The following is a 20,203-nucleotide window of genomic DNA, read 5'->3' as shown; positions in this document are numbered from 1 at the left end:
ACATGTTAATAACATGCTAATCATGCTACCAACATGCTAGTAACTTGCTAATCATGCTAATCTTGATAGAAAAATGCTAGCAACGTGCTAGTAACATGCTAATCATGCTAACAACATGCTAGTAACTTGGTAATCATGTTAGCAACATGCTAGTTACATGCTAATCATATTAGAAACATGCTAACAACATGCTAGTAACTTGGTAATCATGCTAGCAACATGCTAGTTACATGCTATACTAGAAACATGCTAGTAACTTGCTAGCAACATGCCAATCATGTTAACAACATTGTAATTAGCCTATAAAAATATAAGCAACAAGCTAATCATGTTAAAACATGTTAAATCATGTAAGCAATGTGTTAAATCATGCTAGCTGCTTTCATACTTTTACAACTGCTTCAAACTTTCAGGCTAGGCTTTCTCAAGCCAACTTAAAGTTTGTTCTCAAACTTTACTCATCTAGTTTTTCTTGTTATTTTCCAATAGCGGATAATGAACCGGAAGTCTCACTCATAGATTTCCGCGTTTTACGTTGAAATATATTCACTTAGTTTTAAATGTTTGGATTAAACGATTTTTATTACTTTAAACTTTATTTTACAGTGACCTTGTTACATGTATTTACTATATAACAGTAAATTATCCATAATTACACGCAAATAACCCAACCAAGCTCATGTTAATTAATATTATTCAGTACTTAAATGTATAATTACCCCGTAACAATTAAGGGCACTTTAAATGAAGTGCAAACGTAATTAGTTATAATTGCATGTGCTATACAGCTAACAAGGACTATTGTCTAAAGTAGACCTATTACCAGTTTAACTTGTCGGAGTGAATTGTTCATTTCTAGGTCGCGTTTACTTCCTCATTTACGGTAGTGAACTTCTGCGCTCCGCTCGCTGTCATGCAGGTGGAATTCAGTCCAGCCGTGTGATTCAAGCACATCAGGACAGACATTCAGTTTGAAGAGAGCTCCTCTCCAAGCCTGACTTCATATCCGACCATCACATCCACATTTTACCTCATCACAGTCATGGCATCATCAGCACAGCCGAGGAGTTTGAACAGCACGCAGATCGGACACATTTAAACGACGAATCTTCAGAGAGACTCGCATCATGCTCAGGTGGTCTGTCTTTCCCACTGAAGGAGATCATACAGGCTGCATTTGGGAAAGAAAACAGTCGTGTGAATGTTTAGAATATTAATCAGGTATGTCACTCTCGTATGTGATGATGCATGCAGCTCAGTTGACGCATGACGTTTTTTTTTTTTTTTGGGGGATCAGACATAAACGGATTTCAGCAACAATACTGAATGGTTGTCATATGTTTACAAATATTTACATTGTTGTTGCGTAAGATGAGTTTTTTTAGGCATAATACTGTATTTCAGTGGGTTGCTAGTCATAACTTAGTCAGGGAGCTACGTTTTTTTTTAAGCCAGAGCAATAGTCAAGCATTTCCTTATTGCTTTTTTTCCACCCTGTTTACTTTTAGATCCTTTTTATAATCATGGAGGAGAGCAATACCTGTGAATCAGTCCCTGATTTAAAGGATCTGGAGTTGAAAGTGGGAAGAAAGACCCCGGAGGGGCTCCTGAGGTGGATGAGAGAGGAGCACAAAATGATCTCTCATCATCAGACAGACAATAATGAGACCGAGAAGAAGGGCCTGGATGAGAAGATCCGAAAACTTAAAACGGAGATGGTAAGAGGCAGTTCTACATCTTTATACTGTCAAATTTATTATTGACTAGTAAACTGTATTTAATAACCTCAACCACATTTATACTTACATATACTATGTGCTAGTTTTATAAATGTGTGTGAATGCTTTTTCATTGCAGATATACTATGTGGTGAGTTTATTTTCTCCTTTTTTATGAAACATAAAGCCTCTGGCTTTTTTGATTCCTTGTTTTTTTGTCACATATCCATAAAAAAAATCCAGTGTAAAGCTTTTCTATACTGAGTATGATTGTATCTTTTCATAACATAACTCCCAAGAAGAAGCCTGCAGCATTGTTGTTGTTTTCTCATTTTGAAGGGTCCCAACCCACATTCCACAAACCTAATCATCCAGAAGCAAAAGAATTTCGCAAAGCATTGCCAAACAGTAAATAGTGTGTTGAAACATGACCCCAAAACTGTCATGGAGGCAGAATGTTTTTAATGAACGGATGAATTGCTTGTGACCACATATCTGCGATGATACTAAAGGAGTGGCTTGAGTGGCAGTAAAAGATTTGCTGCTGTTTTCACTGTTCCATGCTTCATACTGTAAGTTCAAACTCTTGGGGCCGATACGCCCTCGGTTGTATAAAGAATTGTTGTAGTTAGGGAAATGAGCTTGTTTCCCTGTGGAATGCAGAGCCATTAAGCAAATGGACCCTGATGTTGTTGCTATGGTGCTCTTTACTGAGTGGGAGACTTTGTAAAAGGCCCCAAAGCTGTCATGGATTATGCTACAGCCAGTCGCATTTCTGATTTTTGGAAGGAAGTGTTATTAATTTGCTGTGGATACCTCTGATCACATGTCAGTGGTAGTGGCGTCAGCCAGTATGTGTGTAGACAAGCCTTTGTGGTTTCAGATGAAAAGGTGAAGGGTGCTAAAAGCAATGACTTGACATTTATGTGTCGATTATCGGTATCCTTTGGCAAACTGTAGTTCAACAAACGTAATTGTACTCTGTGTAAAACATCTAAAACTAAACTTTACATAAGGTTTACAGGCGACAACTGAAATGCAAATGAGAAGGTTTTCAAACTGGGGATTGCAAAGTGATCCACAGAAATTATCTCATGACAAAAACGTACCTGTGGGAACTTTTTCACAAGTTGCAAAATACATACCAATAAACACATATCACTGCAGTTTCCAAGAGAAATGAACACTAGAGGTAGTAAAACAGCAAGCACTTTTAAGTGTTTTTGATAAGCAGTTATTAAGTTATATCTCCATATGTTTTGCTTTCTGGACGAAACATGCTTGCTTGGTAGCTTATCTGGCACAGAACTAGATTTAGGATACGGAATCCTTGGGTACGAATACTGTGAAAAACATGGCTCACGATAAAAGAGCTGCAAGATGAGAGATCAAAAAACAAGCTAAAACGGCATGCTTGTGATTGCGTTTTTTTTAAGTCACATTCGCCTTTGTTCATAGTATCGGGTAGGTGTAGTGCGGATGGTACGTTATTAAAGCGTAGCGTTAGAATTAAAGCGCCACTCAAAGGACATTTCAAGTCAGAACTGCGGTGACACAAAAAACCAACATCACATAATATGTATGATATGTACATTCATCTGTTCTGGGGGAAAAAAACGAACACACTTTTATCGCCACTCAGTGGACATTTCACATTGAATATGTCACGAAAAGTACATGACGGTACGCATTTTGCGTCTTGCAAAAAAGTTCCCACAGGTATGTTTTCGTCATGTGATTAGATTGAAATTATCTTACAAAAACAATTTTTTTGGGGTATGCTAACTTTTGATATTAATAAAATATAATTAACACAATTTAGCACATGCACTAAGCTTTACAATATTATGATTTCAATCTAATTTCTAAAATACTTTTTTTTTATTCTGAAGATTTTCTTTTTATTATTACTATTTTCAATATTATATACATTACCGTTTAAATATCTGGTGTCATTTTCTTTTAAGAAATGAATATTTTTATTCAAAGATGCTGTTCTGGCCTTTTGTCTCTGGGCTTTGTCTGGAACGCACTTCATTCCAAGAAATGTTTATTCATCAATCTTGTTTATTTGATAGATAATTTACCAACAAAAAATATATTAAAATTAAGATACAAATTACACCAAACAAAACAAAAACAAAACGTATGAAGTGGTCAAAAAAGTATATCTGTCCCACTCCATTTCTTCCAGCGTACTGCCGTCCAAATTTTCATGCCTTTATGACACTTACAATTTTCTTTCTTGATTAACAAATTGAACTTAAACCAAACACAAACAAATAATATTTAAACATAAATAATATAAAATAAAAACGCTTTCTTAAATGGCTACAACAGATGCATTAATTTAATTAATTTAATTTAAAGATATTTTTCAAAGAAATCTAATTCAAACAAATGCTTTAAATCGTAATAATATGATTTTTACTGTATTTTTAAACGACAACATAAAAAAAATGCAGGTTTGCTGATCATTTTCTGATCTTAAAGATTAAAAAACATTTTGCCGACCCCACATTTTGAATGTATTTATTCTATTGACAGCCCTGTTTTTTAACAGTTAGAAATACAAACTAAATATGCCTAATATTTTTGTGCAATATCTTAAACACATGTCTTCATATCTATAGCTACTTTTATACATTTGGAAAGGAATCCCTCATAAGGGGATCATCATATTACGGTCCATGGCATCAAAAAAAAAAAAAAGTGAAAATCCTTGGCAATAATAGTTCAAATTCATGGCGGTTACACACTGGCTAATGGTTTTCAGGTAATTTCACAACGTAGCACTTGCTTCTAGAGTAGATGGGGTGTTAGATAATTGATTTAATGCTTTACTGTCCTCCTGATGCCATTTCACACTGTTCCCAAATAGTCATGATCTACAGCAAGCCAACTGTCACTGAACCTTAACCTTACACTGTGGCATTGTGACCTGGCCTGCTGCAGTCTTGAGACATACACACACACACACACACACACACACGTTCCATTCATTCACACATCAGTGTAGTGTGAGAAAGTGTAGAGAAAAAATATGTACAGACTTGCATGTCATTACAAAAATAATTATCCCCATTGACTTTAAAAGACTGGAAGTAATTGGGAAATCAAACAGCTTGTTATTTATGTCACCTGTGATCTGCATGAAGATAAAGAGAGAGATGTGTCCTTAATGACTTTGAGCATCTTGGCCCCCGGTGAATGCAACTCTCTCTCCCTGCCTGACACACAGATGGGAAACACAGGGGATGGTGTGCTGACAGATGGAGGAAAGGGAGATGACTCTTCCAGTCTGATAGAACGAGAGGACAGGGGAAACGAGGGAGGGAGAAAGAGAGAAGCAGTAGGGGTGAAAGGGAGAGTGGGAGGATGTAGAGGTTAGGAAGGAATGCAGAGATAGAGAGCATGTGTCTGTTTCAGAGAATTGATATATTTGAATATAAGAGATGCTGTCAATCCTGTCAGTGTCGCTGCATGTCAAAAGGAGGAAAAAACGGCTGCAGTTAAAAGAGTACAGAACAAGTGTAAACTGTGATGCCTTAGAAAGTGTTACGTTTCATTATGCACATATACATATGGTACTCTTGTGAATGTGCGGCAGAGACACAAAAGAGAAATTGTTGAATAAAGTCATTTTTTTGTTTTCTTTGGGCATAAAAATCATTCTGGTAGCTTTATAATATTAAGGTTGAACCACTGATGTCACATGGACTATTTTAATGACCTTACTACTTTTCTGGGCCTTGAACGTGGTAGTTGCACTGCTGTCTGTGCAGGGTCAGAAAGCTCTCCGATTTCATCAAAAATACCTTAATTTGTGTTTTAAAGATGAACAAATGTCTTATGGGTTTAGAAACTAAATGTGATTATGTAGCTCACTGTTGTCTACCACCTTGGCAGATTTTGCAGTTGTAAAAAGTCTGGGAGTGTTTTCTTCAGTGTTTATACAGCTGCCTTAAGTTTTTAATCATCCAAAACCACTTAGCTACATTCAAAATGATTAGCCTCTGAGACAGAAAACACAACTATCTGAAAACTACAGGACACTGTTGTCTCTGCAGAGGTGCATCAATACAATAAAATATAATAAAAAAAAAATAATAATAACATATGTGACCCAGGACCACAAAACCATAAGGGTCAATTTTTTGAAAATTAAGATTTATACATTATTTGAAAGCTGAATGAATAAGCTTGTTATGATAGGACAATATTTGGAAGGATACAACTATTTGAAAATCTGGAATCTGAGGGTGTAAAAAACAAAAAAAACAAAACAAAAATCAAAATACTGAGAAAAATCGCCTTTAAAGTTGTCCAAATGAAGTTCTTAGCAATGCATATTAAGCTTTGATATATTTACGGTAGGAAATTAACTAAATATCTTTTTGGAACATGATATTTACTTAATATCCTAATGATTTTTGGCATAAAAGAAAAAATGATCATTTTGACTACAATGTATTTTTGGCTATTGCTGCAAATATACCCATGCTACTTAAGACTAGTTTTGTGGTCCAGGGTCACATCTGAATATCTGGTGCATTTTTATCCCCTGCTCTTTTAATTTGTAACCCTGACTGTGAAACAAGTACCATAAGCATAGTCAATATGACTATCCATATGATAGATAATGTGTAATAATGACAAGTTTGAATACAGACAACTTTTCTGTACTTGAACAAAATCAGCATAGTTTTTGGGTGAACTTTAACTGATTTGTTAGAAATGATTGGTAGTTTGTCTAATTTTTATTCATCTGCTTTACTTACTACAGCATTTCACAATGGAATGGCCAAAAATGGCAATGTCAACATTCTTCACATACCTGAGTGTTTGCTTAAAAGCCTCCTCATCTTTGAAGGGCTTTTTCATAATCAAGAAAATGTGCATCGTTGCAAAAGTCAACTGAATGCTGCTGCATAATGTGATAATATATCTGTGCCTATTGAAACTCTACTACGGAATAATAATATATTTATTTTAACACACACACACAGTTATGTGGTGTGGTGTGATACTTAACAGAGCAGGACACCACAGCATGGAAAATGAGCTGTCCAGAATTCCAGGGATTAGAACTCAAGATGTATGAGCTATGGTTTTAAGGAGTGGGAAAATGGAATTCTTCTGGCTTTGAGAATCTCCAGTGTGAGCCTCAGACACTGTGGAATGTTTTCCCCAAGGAGAGTCTGTGGGTCACTGTGTGGCTCGTGTGGAAGAATGGAAGCTGTTTTCAGTAACAGTGCACTGGATTGCAATGGGTTACAATGACATTGTTTTCATTTATTTGGTCTATTTTAAGAAACAGTCTGATAATAATGTCTGATAATTCAGTCATTATTTGCTCATTCTCATGTCATTCCAAACCTGAAATGGCTTTCTTTGTGGAAAACCAGGGTATGTTTTGAAGAATCTGGAGCTTTCGAGTACTGAAAATATTGTCAGTGAATAATGATAGTAACAGCTATCATTTTGGTTTTCAAAGATATTGGACAACATGTGTAATACTTTTATGGCACGTTTGTGTCCTTTTCAAAGCTTGAAAGCTCCAGTCAGTTGTCAACAAACAACCATGTATTCAGCAAGGATGCATTAAATTGATTGAAAGTGACATTAAAGGATTAGTTCACTTCCAGAATAAAAATTTCCTGATAATTTTCTCACCCCTTAGTCATCCAAAATGTTCATGTCCTCCTTCAGTCAAAAAAGTAATTAAGGTTTTTTGAGAAAAACATTCCAGGATTTTTCTCCATGTAGTGGACTTCAATGGGAGCCAATGGGTTAAAAGTCCAAATTGCAGTTTCAGTGCAGCTTCAAAGGGCTCTACACAATCCCATCTGAGAAATAAGGGTCTTGCGTAGCATCATTTTCTAAAAAAAAAAAGTAAAAAAGTACATATTGATATACTTTTAACCACAAATGCTCATCTTGCACTAGCTCTGCAACGCACATCTCTGACTTCACACATTACATGATCACATTGGAAAGGTCACGTACGGTTAGATTTTCGTTTGTGTGCTTTGGTTCAAAAAGTCCATCTCATTTTCTCCTCCAACTTCAAAATCGTCCATCATCGTTGTCTTTCATTTTTGTGTAAAGGGCATTTGACTTTCTTTGCACGTCCGTAAAGTCGAGCTAGTGCAAGGCAAGCATTTGTGGTTAATAAGTATATACATTTTAATTTTTTTTTAGAGAATGGCAGATCGTTTTGCTAGATAAGACCCTTATTCCTCGGCTGGGATCGTGTAGAGACCTTTGAAGCTGCATTGAAGCAGTTTGGACTTTTGACCTGTTGGCTAACATTGAAGTTGATTGAAAAATCCTGGAATGTTTTCCTCAAAAACCTTAATTTCTTTTCAATTGAAGAAAGAAAGACATGAACATTTTGGATTAAATGGGGGTGAGTAAATTATCAGGAATTTTTTATTCTCACAGTGAACTAATTCTTTAAAGAAACTTGTAATGATACGAACATTTTTTGAACTTTATATTCAAAGAATCCAGAATAAGTATCAAGGTTTTCACAAAAAAATATTAAGCAGCACATAAGAAATATAAGAAGTATAATAAGAAATTTTCCTTGAGCACCAAATCAGCATATTAGAATGATTTCTGAAAGATCATGTGACACTGAAGATTGGAGTAATGATGCTGAAAATTCAGCTTTGCGACTACTGTGATACATTTTAAAATAAGAAAACAGTTATTTTAAATTGTAATAATATTTCACAGTATTTTTGTTTAAATAAATGCAGTCTAGGTGAATATAAGAAACCAAACTTTGAACAGTAGTGCATGTTTAATTCATCAAGTTCTTAATGAATATATATCCAGACAGATTGGAGTTGGGCACAGCCAGATCAGCGCTCACCACATCAGTGCTGAGACGGGGAGAATATTTACGAGTGTGTTCATTAGTCTCAGCAACTCAGACCGAGGTGCCGACATGAACCCAACCCAACCCACGCCAGAGCAGAGCCGTTACAATCTGTTCTCTGAATCTTTCCCTATGTATTTACATTTTCCTTATTTACTGTAAAAATGCTTGTTTGTCTTTGCCTTCTAAATTTGGCTTTATTTCCCCTCCCCCTTCGCTGCTTCATTTGTTCTTTTTGTATCCCACGCTCCCCTTTACCGAAATGTTCTCTTATGGTTTTTTGTACTGTAATTAGTGTGGTTGACGTCAGCTGTGCACTATGGCCTTTAAATTACACAGAAGCCTGGATATATAGGATAAGACTATGCTGTCCATTTATGGCAGTGCACTTAAACTGTTTTATCTCATCCTGTTCTCAAGCTGATCCTGAATCCATTGGCATTTAGCACATGAATACACATTTAGACAACATCCTTTTGACCACAATATGCGTCAGAAAGTTAATTACATTAAAAATGAAATATCTGTAATTTTATCGCCATCATGTTGTTCCAAACCAGTATGAGTTTCCTTGTTTTTTCCTGTAGAACACAAAAGTTAGGCAAGGCAGAATCAGCCTCAGTCATCATTCACTTTAACTGTATGGAAAAACGATGCAGTGAAAATGAATGGTGACTGAGACTGGCAGTTTCCAATGTGTTCCACAGAATTTCTCATTTCTCATCTCATTTGGGTCAGGAACGAATTGAGGGTAAGTAAATGATGACAGAATTTTCCTTTTGGGGTGAACTGTTTCTTTAAGAAGCACTGTGTGACCGTAGCTGATGGGGTGCAGACAGGGCAGTATCCGTCAGGGATTGTGGGAGCCAAAGTACTGTGGCTTTCAGAGGAAGCACTGACTATTTGATGAGCACCGTTTTATGGGCTGGAGAGCCGTTCAGTCAGTCAGAAGAGGTCAGGACTTTGTGTATCATATTACATGTGCTAAATGTCTAACTTCCTGACAAAAATGCTTTGCTGCTGCCAAATTAGGCTTCATAACATACTTCTAAAGGAATGTTTGACAGATATACCTCATAAAATAAGAATACATTCCAAAAGCAGGATCTAATGATGGTGGAAGGACCTAATATATTGCTTTAAGTCAAAAGACCAACTAAAGAATCAATAGCATCCATTTTTACTTTCCATTTATTTGACCACAAGAAGCTGAGAGGATGCTAATAATGTGAATGTTGACAATCTATGTGTCTGTCTGTCTGTCTATAGAGCTATATTAATCATTTAGGTTCATGGTTACTTAATTTACTCATTTTTGACTCAAACACAAGCCCTCAGAAGTTCAGTTATTCTGTTGCTAAGGTTTTACTTTTATTTAGACATCAAGTTTAGATGTGTCAGATGAAAATTGCTTAGGCTATTTGCTGCGGGAAATAGGAAGAGAAGAGTGCTTCACAGGAATGGATATTGTCAGGAAGATCTATAAATCTCAACAGCATTTACAGTAATGGACCTCTGGCTCTGCAGTCAGCACGGGACTCCAGTCTTGCTTGTGAACCCGAGACTTACTACAACAATCAGCAATAATCAGAGCACATTTAGAGCATTTATTAATGTTGTCAAACTTCCTAAATACAAAAAAAACACCATAAAGTGGACTATACTACACTGCACTATATTCTAAGTCTTTTAGAGTCATCCAATAGATTAGTGTAAGGAACAGGCCTAAAGCACATCAAATCTCATTCACATTATTTGAATATGCACATATTTAAATTGGGCAGATGGAAACATTTTAATACATGCAAATGTGCATGAGATGACAGAATTTCCATTTTTGGTTGACGTCAATAGCCTTGTGGGCAGTGCTCTGAACATACAGCGCCATTACGCTACAGCCATCCTGAGTTTGAATCGCGGGTCAAGGACCTTTCCTGATCCCGCCCACCTCTCTCTCTCCCACTTAGATTCCTGTCAGCTCTTACAATGTCCTATCAAAAAAAAAGCAAAAAAATGCATCTAAAATTTCCATTTTTGGGTGTACTATTCCTTTCGTTTTAAAACACATAACTTTTGCTACGGTTACACCTGTCGTTTGCTCTACTCCGGCGTTGTCGACCCTCAAAAACTGAGACTGTTGAAAACTGTGTTTCAGTGTAAACGGACCAAAATATAGACTTTTGAAAATGATGGCGTGGCTGCTCACATTCTCTCGGTGTATCCTTGACGAATGTGTAAACAATAACATCATGCTCATTGCTGTACCCATAGATCTGTATAGGTAGATTCATCATTCAACCACTCCAAGCACGTAGTCCTCCATCTAAATAATAGGGCATCTACTTATACATATCTATGGCTGTACCTGCATGAATGGTCATGTGACATGCGTTTTCGGTTGTGTAGTGTAGACAGAGATCGTTTCTGAAATGCAGTGAAAACGCTAGTGTAGATGAGGATCGTTTTCATTTTAAAACACCATTTTAAAATGAAAACGCACTAGTGTAAACAGGACCTCAAGCAAGCCTGGTGTGTTTGTGTTTGGCTCTCTAGCCTGTGGAAATGCAAATTGGTTCTTAGAAGGCTCGCCAGTTGAACCAACTCCGAACCGGCAATAGCACTAGCTCTGACCTAGCACCCAGTTCCTGCTAGTGGAAAATTGTCCTCAGAGAACCTTTCAGGTTCTTCAAAGAACTATGTTTTTCTTATTGCAAAAAATATTTTAATAATCTAAAGCCTCTTCCACTATGAAGAACCTTTTGTGCAATAGGTGTACTGTACTGGTGTACAGCAGGAAGCACTATTACACATCTGCTCAAAGAGTATTGAATGTCTGGATCAAAACACGGTGACAAAGAAGCAGAAACAAGTGATCAGATGTGTAAGCAGATGCATATGTAATATATCGCAATAATCAAACCTTAATCATTAAGCAAATCAAAACACAACGTAACACCGTGTCTACACTGGATGCAACAGTTGTTGCACCATGCCGCAACAGCTAAAGTCTGTCTACACTGGACGTGACAAAGCGATAGTTGCAAATCATTTGAGCTTTGTGTGAGTAGGTCATAAATAGAACACAGCAGCAGTTTACTGTCAGGGATTTGTCGTGTCATGTCGCGTCGCGTTGTGCCGTGCTGCTTCCAGTGTAGACAGCATCATTGATTGTAATGGGTTCTACTGCATTTTGTTGCGTCATGCCGCTCGTGTTTGGTGTATACACCATGTCACTGATTGAAATGTCGATCATGCGGTGTGAAAGCACCAAAAAGCATGAACTTCCACCTGTAGTTCTAGGAACTACGAAAAGGTTCCTCCAGTGCGAAAGTCCTTATATTCATACAACAAAATATTATGAGGGCCATTAAAAGTTTGTGAAAATGATAAAAAAATACTGGCAGTGGTTGGCAACCTTTTTTGAAATAGCTGGCTGGGAAAGAGTTAAAGGTTCTTCATGGAACCATAGATTCCAATGAAGATCTCTTATTTTAAAAAGTGTAGAATGTACTTTCATTTAACTATGTGTGATTGTTGAAAAATCTCTTGATGTTCATGTGTATTTCCTCTACGCAGGCTCATCTACGAGCAGCAGATGTCAAGATCTTGAACCAGTTACTAGCACTTCACGAGGGCATTGAGGCAGTGAAATGGCTCCTGGAAGAGCGTGGTGCGCTCACCAGCCGCTGCAGCAGCCTGACCAGCAGCCAGTACAGCTTAGGGGAGGGTCCTGACACCTCCTGGAGGGGCAGCTGGAGCAGTCTGCAGGACCCTCATGACAAGCTGGACAACATTTCCATTGGCAGCTATCTGGACACATTAGCTGATGACCTGGATGAGTACTGCCCCTCCAGTGGGACTGAATCAATACTCTGTGCCACCCCTATGGGGACAGAAGGCTCCAGAGGTACTGGAGGAGGAGTGGGAAATTCCACTGGATCTGGAACCAGATCTCCACAAGTCAAGTCCGAAGCCCCTAAAGAAGAAGCTCAGGTTTGGAGTAAAGCACAGTCCAACAAGCCCAATGGAATCCTGGACAAAGCAGTGAAGCAAATGGTCAGACCAGATTCGCCCAGAGCTTGTCTCGCTGAGAAGCTGGGGAAGAATCTAAGCCCTAAAATGAAACCCTACAAGAATGGCAAAGTTGAGTTGGAAAGCTGCAAAATGAACGGCAAAGTTCAACTAGAGTATGACGCACACTGGCGTTGGGTGCAGTCGCAGGATGATGTGACTTTTTTGTGAAAATATGCACGATCAAGCCAAAGGTGTTGATGGAAGACTGCTCTGGTTTAATATTCACCACTGAGCTTTTGTTTGCAGACTTTGATCTTTGATTAATTTGAGGCCAGCTTCTCAGTTCTTCTGAAGTGACAGAGGTGAAGAGGTCAGCAACGGGAAAGAATCAATAATGGAAAGAAGCTTAGACCTGTGGGGGGGTCATAGTTTAAAAATCTTGAATTAATGACGTTACACTCTTTGTTAGGTTGTGTAGATGTTTATGGACGCATGTTTCAAATTCGCATTTCATGAGATCTTTTCTGTAATGGCGTCTATTGATTCAGCACAACTATTTAAGTCAGTAATTCAGGACTTTATTAAATAAGTCAGTACATTAAGTAAGGGATAATGTACATCCAGCTGGTTATAATCACAGAATAAAGCCCGACAGAGTCATCAGCAGTTGTATAAGACTGAAGGGCTTTATTTTGCAATAACAACCAGCTGGATGTACATTATCCTGCTTATTACACGGCTATTTGTCACAAAACTAAATAATCAGACATGGAATATTGATTTGAGAGTAAATATATTCGAACACAATACTTTTGTGAAAAAAACAGTTGCTAGTTTAAACCAGATGGCATAATTATGGCAATAAAAGATTTAAAATGAAACTGTTTTAAAATCTTACCGGTTTGTTAGTTATTTTACAATGTATTACAGTCATCCCAAAATGGCAACAGCTGCAATTGTATAAAAACGGGTCCCCACGATACCAGAATGACATAATTAAATCATTCTACATAGAATATTGAGTTATTATTAAGTATTTTATTAGCCAACCAAACGTAAAGCTTCTACAAAGAAAAAAAAAATTCTTAGCAAGCAAATAGCACCGACTGCAGTTACCCAGATGAGCCTGTGTTATTAGTTTTTAGCAGCTTTTATTGGGGAATAACATACCTCAGAATGTGGTGACTGACCAATCAAGTATTCTGTGTAGCCGTGTAACAAGTAAGGGATAATGTACATCCAGCCGGTTGTTAATCACAGAATAAAGCCTGAAAGGCTTATCAGCAGTAAGTTGTTGAATAAGACTGAAGGGCTTTATTTTGTAATAACCAGCTGGATGTACATCATCACACTTATTACACGGCTGCTTGCCACAAAAGTAAATAATTAGACACGAAACATTGATCCGTTCAAATATTTGAATGCAAAGCTTCCGTGAAGAAAGCAGTTAGCCAACCAAACACAAAGCTTCCACAAAAGAAAAATGTTCTTAGCAAGAGAATAGCGCCGACTGCAGTTACCCGGATGAGCCTGTGTTATTAGTTTTTACCAGTTGCTATCGGGGAATAACATACCTCGGAATGTGATGACTGACCAATCAGAATCGAGTATTCTGTGTAGCCGTGTAATAATTTCATTTAAATAATGTAGTTTCAATCCTATGTGCTTATTTTAATACAGTTCTCAGAAACAGTCAAAACTTCACAATATTCATCAAGATTTTTTTTTTTAATACTACCATTCAAATGTTTGGGGTTGATCAAATGTATTGGTTTTTTTTTTAAAGAGGTCTCTTATGCTCACAAAGGCTGCATTTATTTGATCAAAATACATTAAAACAGTAATATTGTGAAATATTACAAATTAAAGTAACTGCTTTCTATTTCAATATTTTAAAGTTAATTTATTTATGTTATGGCAAAGCTGAAGTTTAATATTAATACTTAACATTTTTGTAGAAACTGTAATAATTTATTTCAGAATTCTTTGATGAATATAAAGTCAAAGTCATCAAAATAAATATGTGTGTGACCCTGGACCACAAAACCAGTCTTAAGTAACACTGGTATATTTGTAGCAACTGCCAAAAATACATTGTATGGGTCAAAATTATCGATTTTTCTTTTATGCCAAAATCATTAGGATATTAAGTAAAGTAAATATACTGTAAATATATCAAAACTTAATTTTTAATTAGTAATATGGATTGCTAAGAACTTCATTTGGACATGTTTAAAGGTGATTTTCTCAGTTTTTTGATTGTTTTGCATCCTTAGATTTCAGATTTTCCAATAGTTGTATCTCCGCCAAATATTGACCCTTTTGACTGGTTTTGTGGTCCAGGGTCATATGTAAAAAATACAACATTTATTTGAAATTTAAATCATTTGTAATATCTACCGTCACTTTTGATCAATTTAATGTGCCCTAAACAAGGTAATTGCACAAATGCTCACATTTTACATTTCCTTAATATTTTAAAGTGGACCAAAGTTTGTTTATCTAAAACAATCCAAAAGCTTGAAACCACAGCAGCTTATTTTATTAAAATCAGATTGAACAGATTTTTTTATGCTGTGCCTGACCATTTTGTTTGACCTTTCTGCTGATTACAATATGGACAAAATAAAGTGCAGCTTTTGCTCTTAAACTGTAGGGAATGTTTAAATCATGCTCCATTTTACTACCAAAGTCTTAAATCACCTCAGAGTGTGTTCCTTTGAGTTAACATCTAAAGGTCAAAGAATAAATCCATTCTGAATACCAAGCATGTTCCCATCTGTTACAATGTGACCCTGAGTCCAGAATCAGCAACACCCTTGAGTTGCCTTTGACAATTAAGTATACAATCACAATGCCATTTTTAAATATATATATATATATATATATATAAATGTTAATTTGAAAACTGCTTGTAGTTTACTCTTTGTCTGTCAGAATGCTTATGTAATCAATGCTGTATTGTCAATCTAATCAGGTAAACTGTGGGTTAGCTTTAAGTAGGATCCTGCTTTGAAGTACCAATTAATACTGGTTGTATTGGATCACTGAACTAAATGATCTTGAAAAACAGGAAATTAAGGATGTCATATAGCTTATTCCACTGCACAGATTTAATGGAGTAATACTGCTCATACAAACGCATGGAGACCAGTGGTTGTGCTGTGATCTTTGCCTTTGTGATGTCTTTTCTTATTTAAAAATTCAGCACCTAAAGTGCACTTTTAATTTAAGGTTGTTCAGATGACTAACTTTTACCAGTTAATCAAGTTCTATTTGTGGTGTAACTTTGACTAGTCACAGTGTTAGCACTGGATGTAACCCTGCATTGCCTATGTTTTGTATGCCAAAAGAACTGCATTGATGTAATATTTTTTTTGTCTAATGGAGGAACTGAAAGTACTATCAGTATTTAGCAATTTCACATATGGTGTGTTATGTAATAAAACACTGTACTGTATTTATGCATCCATGTATTTTTGTTCAGAAAAAGAGGACTAGCAGTACCTAAACTCAGAGTTTCTCTTGCCTCTAACACCCACTCTCAGTTAATAATGTCTGTGCTTCTAGGACAGGGTTTCCATGACTACTGACTACGTGTGTAACTTGTGTCCATGTCACTCAGCTGTTTGTTTAGAGTCTGGGAAGTGGAGACAGGACAAATTGCAAAAGCCACTGTGTGAAGAACTGGATTATGACAGGAATAGGTGAAGATATTGGAGTGAGATGGTGAAGATGATCAAATAGAAGGGAGCAGGTACTAAAAAAATGACAAATGGATTGGTTGGAAATAGATGAAATGAAAAATATAAATGGAAACAGCAGCGGTCCTGAATCACATGCTGAACTAGGTGAGATCAGATGGAAGGCAAACAAGTACCTTCAGTGGGATCTGAAACTTAGACCACTAGTGAAAATGCTTTGCTTAAAATTTGGGATTTTCTAATATAGTATACAGTCTGTATAAATTAAAAGCACTGAGAATGAAAAGTGGTAAAATGTACAAAATACATTTTTAATATAATATCACCTGGTGTGCTAAATAAAATGTAAATACTCGAAAAAAATTCTAGGGGTGCCAATAATTGTGGCCAAAATGCACTGGAGAAAAACATGTGAGTTTCCCCCCACTTTCAGCTGTTTACCAAAAAGATAAACGATGCAGATTTATTTTCACAGTCCTTTACCAAGGGTGCCAATATTAATGGAGACCACTGTATATACACACAGGTGCATCTCAATGAATTAGAATGTCGTGGAAAAGTTCATTTATTTCAGTAATTCAACTCAAATTGTGAAACTTGTGTATTAAATAAATTCAATGCACAAAGACTGAAGTAGTTTAAGTCTTTGGTTCTTTTAATTGTGATGATTTTGGCTGACATTTAACAAAAACCCACCAATTCACTATCTCAACAAATTTCCTGAGCCTTCAAAATGGTCTCTCAGTTTGGTTCACTAGGCTACACAATCATGGGGAAGACTGCTGATCTGACAGTTGTCCAGAAGGCAATCATTGACACCCTTCACAAGGAGGATAAGCCACAAACATTCATTGCCAAAGAAGCTGGCTGTTCACAGAGTGCTGTATCCAAGCATGTTAACAGAAAGTTGAGTGGAAGAAAAAGATGCACAACCAACCGAGAGAACCGCAGCCTTGAGAGGCTTGTCAGGCAAAATCGATTCAAGAGTTTGGGTAAACTTCACAAGGAATGGACTGAGGCTGGAGTCAAGGCATCAAGAGCCACCACACACAGACGCGTCAAGGAATTTGGCTACAGTTGTCGTATTCCTCTTGATAAGCCACTCCTGAACCACAGACAACGTCAGAGGCATCTTACCTGGGCTAAGGAGAAGAAGAAATAGACTGCTGCCCAGTGATCCAAAGTCCTCTTTTCAAATGAGAGCAAGTTTTGTATTTCATTTGGAAACCAAGGTCCTAGAGTCTGGAGGAAGGTTGGAGAAGCTCTTAGCCCAAGTTGCTTGAAGTCCGGTGTTAAGTTTCCACAGTCTGTGATGATTTGGGGTGCAATGTCACCTGCTGGTGTTGGTCCACTGTTTTTTGAAAACCAAAGTCACTGCACCCGTTTACCAAGACATTTTTAGAGCACTTCATGCTTCCTTCTGCTGGCCATCTTTAATTAAAGCAAAAGGATCCCCTACCAAGTATTGAGTACATATACAGTAAATGAACATACTTTCCAGAAGGCCAATAATTCACTAGAAATGTTTTTTTTATTGGTCTTATGAAGTATTCTAATTTGTTGAGATAGTGAATTGGTGGGTTTTGTTAAATGTGAGCCAAAAATCATCACAATTAAAAGAAACAAAGACTTAAACTACTTCAGTTTGTGTGCATTGAATTTATTTAATACACAAGTTTCACAATTTGAGTTGAATTACTGAAATAAATAAAGTTTTCCACAACGTTCTAATTTATTGAGATGCACCTGTATGTTATACATTCTGTGCAAATCTCCAGTTAATGCACATGTACATCCAAAGTAGACAAACAGACATTGCCTCAATGCCTCAGTCATTCAGCCATATTAAACATTATGTTTATCTTATTACTATTTGAGTGATCTCACGAAATGAGCAGCATGTAAGCAATAGCAAATGTTGAACGTTTAAAAAGAACCATCTTTTTCTCTGACCTTGCTAGCCTTCAGTGGCAGTTCATCTGAAAAACAAACAATCAGCTTTATACTAAACCTAACTTGTTTTAAAACCTTTGCATTGGCAATTTGGGTGGTAAATACTACATTCCTCAGCACAGCAGGATGTTAAATCAGCTAATGAGTTCCAAATGAGAGATTCTTGCTTAGTTAGCGGCTAACCCTGTGTGTTAAATGTGCTTCGTTAGTTCAGTGCAGTGTACCTAACCACACAATAAAGCATCCCTGCACCTATAAAACTTGTTTGTGTTTAAAAAAAGCTTTCTGTGTGCTAACTGACAGCATAAATCATGTACACTTGTCAAGTGTACTTCTGGTGGCTGTCTAGCCAAAAGAAAATATGAGCCCTGCCTTTTCTTGACAGTTTGATTGTTGCACAAACCCATCATTGCGCATAGTGTTATTTGCATGCAACTGCGTTTCATTCCTTGGTTTCACTATGTGTAAATGGGGCTTGAATGTGGTTTCATTATGGGTATATGGCATTTTATTTCCTAGTGCTTCAGCAAAATGGTTGGCAGGTATGTATACATTTGATGCCAAAGCCTGAGAGAGTTTTTTCCTTCAAGTTGTTGTCTGCTATTTAAATCAGAGAAATTATATAGCTGATATTTTTGCTTGGTAAAGTTGGTTGCCCTTTAGAGGAGGGCAGGAAGAGCCATATACATTATGTTTTTAAAAAGAGCTTTTTATGCTCACCTAGGCTGCATTTATTGGATCAAAAAAATATGAGTAGAAAAGCGATATGGCTGTATATCAGCACGGTTGTGATTCGGTCATAGATAATTACAGCGTGCTGAAATACAGCCATATTGCACGGCTACAAGTGTGATATTGCGTTCAAACAACAGTTTGAAGGCACACATGTAAATAAAATGGAGACAACAATGATCAAAAACCCTTGTGTGGAACTACTTTCTTCCGCCACAGATTCAAATCTCATTTTGACAGTTTAACAGCTGAGCCTAAGCCTCCGTTACTAATTTGAAAAACGTCACTTTAGAACTAGTAAGGAAGGAACAAGTTGCTTCATTAAAAGTTTGCTGTATTAAAAGCTCACTGTATTATGCAGATAGACTGAGTAAGTGTGATTACCTGCATCTGATACAGAATTCATTCTTAAGCTCAATCTCATAAAACATTAGTTTGAATATCCGCTGAGGAAAGCGATATCTTTGTCGTACTATCCTTTCATCTGTTAAGGGTGATTTCCAATGACAGCGCTGCTCAGTGCATTTGCTGGCTGCTACACGCTGTTATTGAAAGTAAAAATAACTTCCTTGTTTACAACCCTGTTTCAGTCTCTTTCAATATGAAAGTCTTTATTATTGACTCACTAATAAAACAGTCTCTTGTCGCCATCTAACGGCGAAATAACGTAACTAAAATCACCATCACTAAACACACACCATTTCTCAATACTAAATACTACTATTAAATACTACTATCATTTAAATAAAATATTCCCTGCTGAAAAAAAAAACAGCTAAAACCAGCCTAAGCTGATTGGGTGGTCTTAGCTGGTTTAAGATGGAAGTAGCTGGTTTTGGATGGTCTCCCCCCCACTGAGCACTGTACGTCCAAACGACGTCATTTCAACGTCTTTGTCGGAATATAGACATGATCTGCACGTCGGGTGGACGTCTCATGTTTGTTGGGCCAGCCTGGCTAGGCTGGTCAAGCTAGTTGTTCCAGCTGGTCCCCCACCCTGACCAGCTAAGGAAGTGGCCAAAACCCCTCTAAAAACCAGCCTGCTGACCAGTTATGACCAGCTAAGGGTGATTTTAGTTGTTTTTTTTGTTTTTGTTTTTTGGGGGAGCTTTTTTATGCCTTTATATGGATGGACAGTGTAGATCAGACAGGAAAGCATTGGGTGAAGAGAGAGAGGAGTGGGATCAGCAAAA

General features: G+C 37.0%; 1 protein-coding gene across 1 annotated transcript; it reads left to right on the top strand.

Annotated features, from left to right (window-relative positions):
- Nucleotides 1-861: 861 nt before the first annotated feature.
- On the top strand, nt 862-16,081 carry lurap1 (leucine rich adaptor protein 1). The gene is made up of 3 exons (XM_051113517.1): nt 862-1,221; nt 1,509-1,718; nt 12,184-16,081. Exons 2-3 carry the CDS (start codon nt 1,524-1,526, stop codon nt 12,847-12,849), a joined length of 861 nt encoding a protein of 286 aa, XP_050969474.1. The 5' UTR covers nt 862-1,221; nt 1,509-1,523; the 3' UTR covers nt 12,850-16,081.
- Nucleotides 16,082-20,203: the final 4,122 nt, after the last annotated feature.

Source organism: Labeo rohita, chromosome 6 (genome assembly GCF_022985175.1).
Source record: "Labeo rohita strain BAU-BD-2019 chromosome 6, IGBB_LRoh.1.0, whole genome shotgun sequence".
Classification (NCBI taxonomy): Eukaryota; Metazoa; Chordata; class Actinopteri; order Cypriniformes; family Cyprinidae; genus Labeo; species Labeo rohita.
Note: the sequence above shows the minus strand (reverse complement) of the source record. Positions and strands in the feature narration are given on the sequence as shown.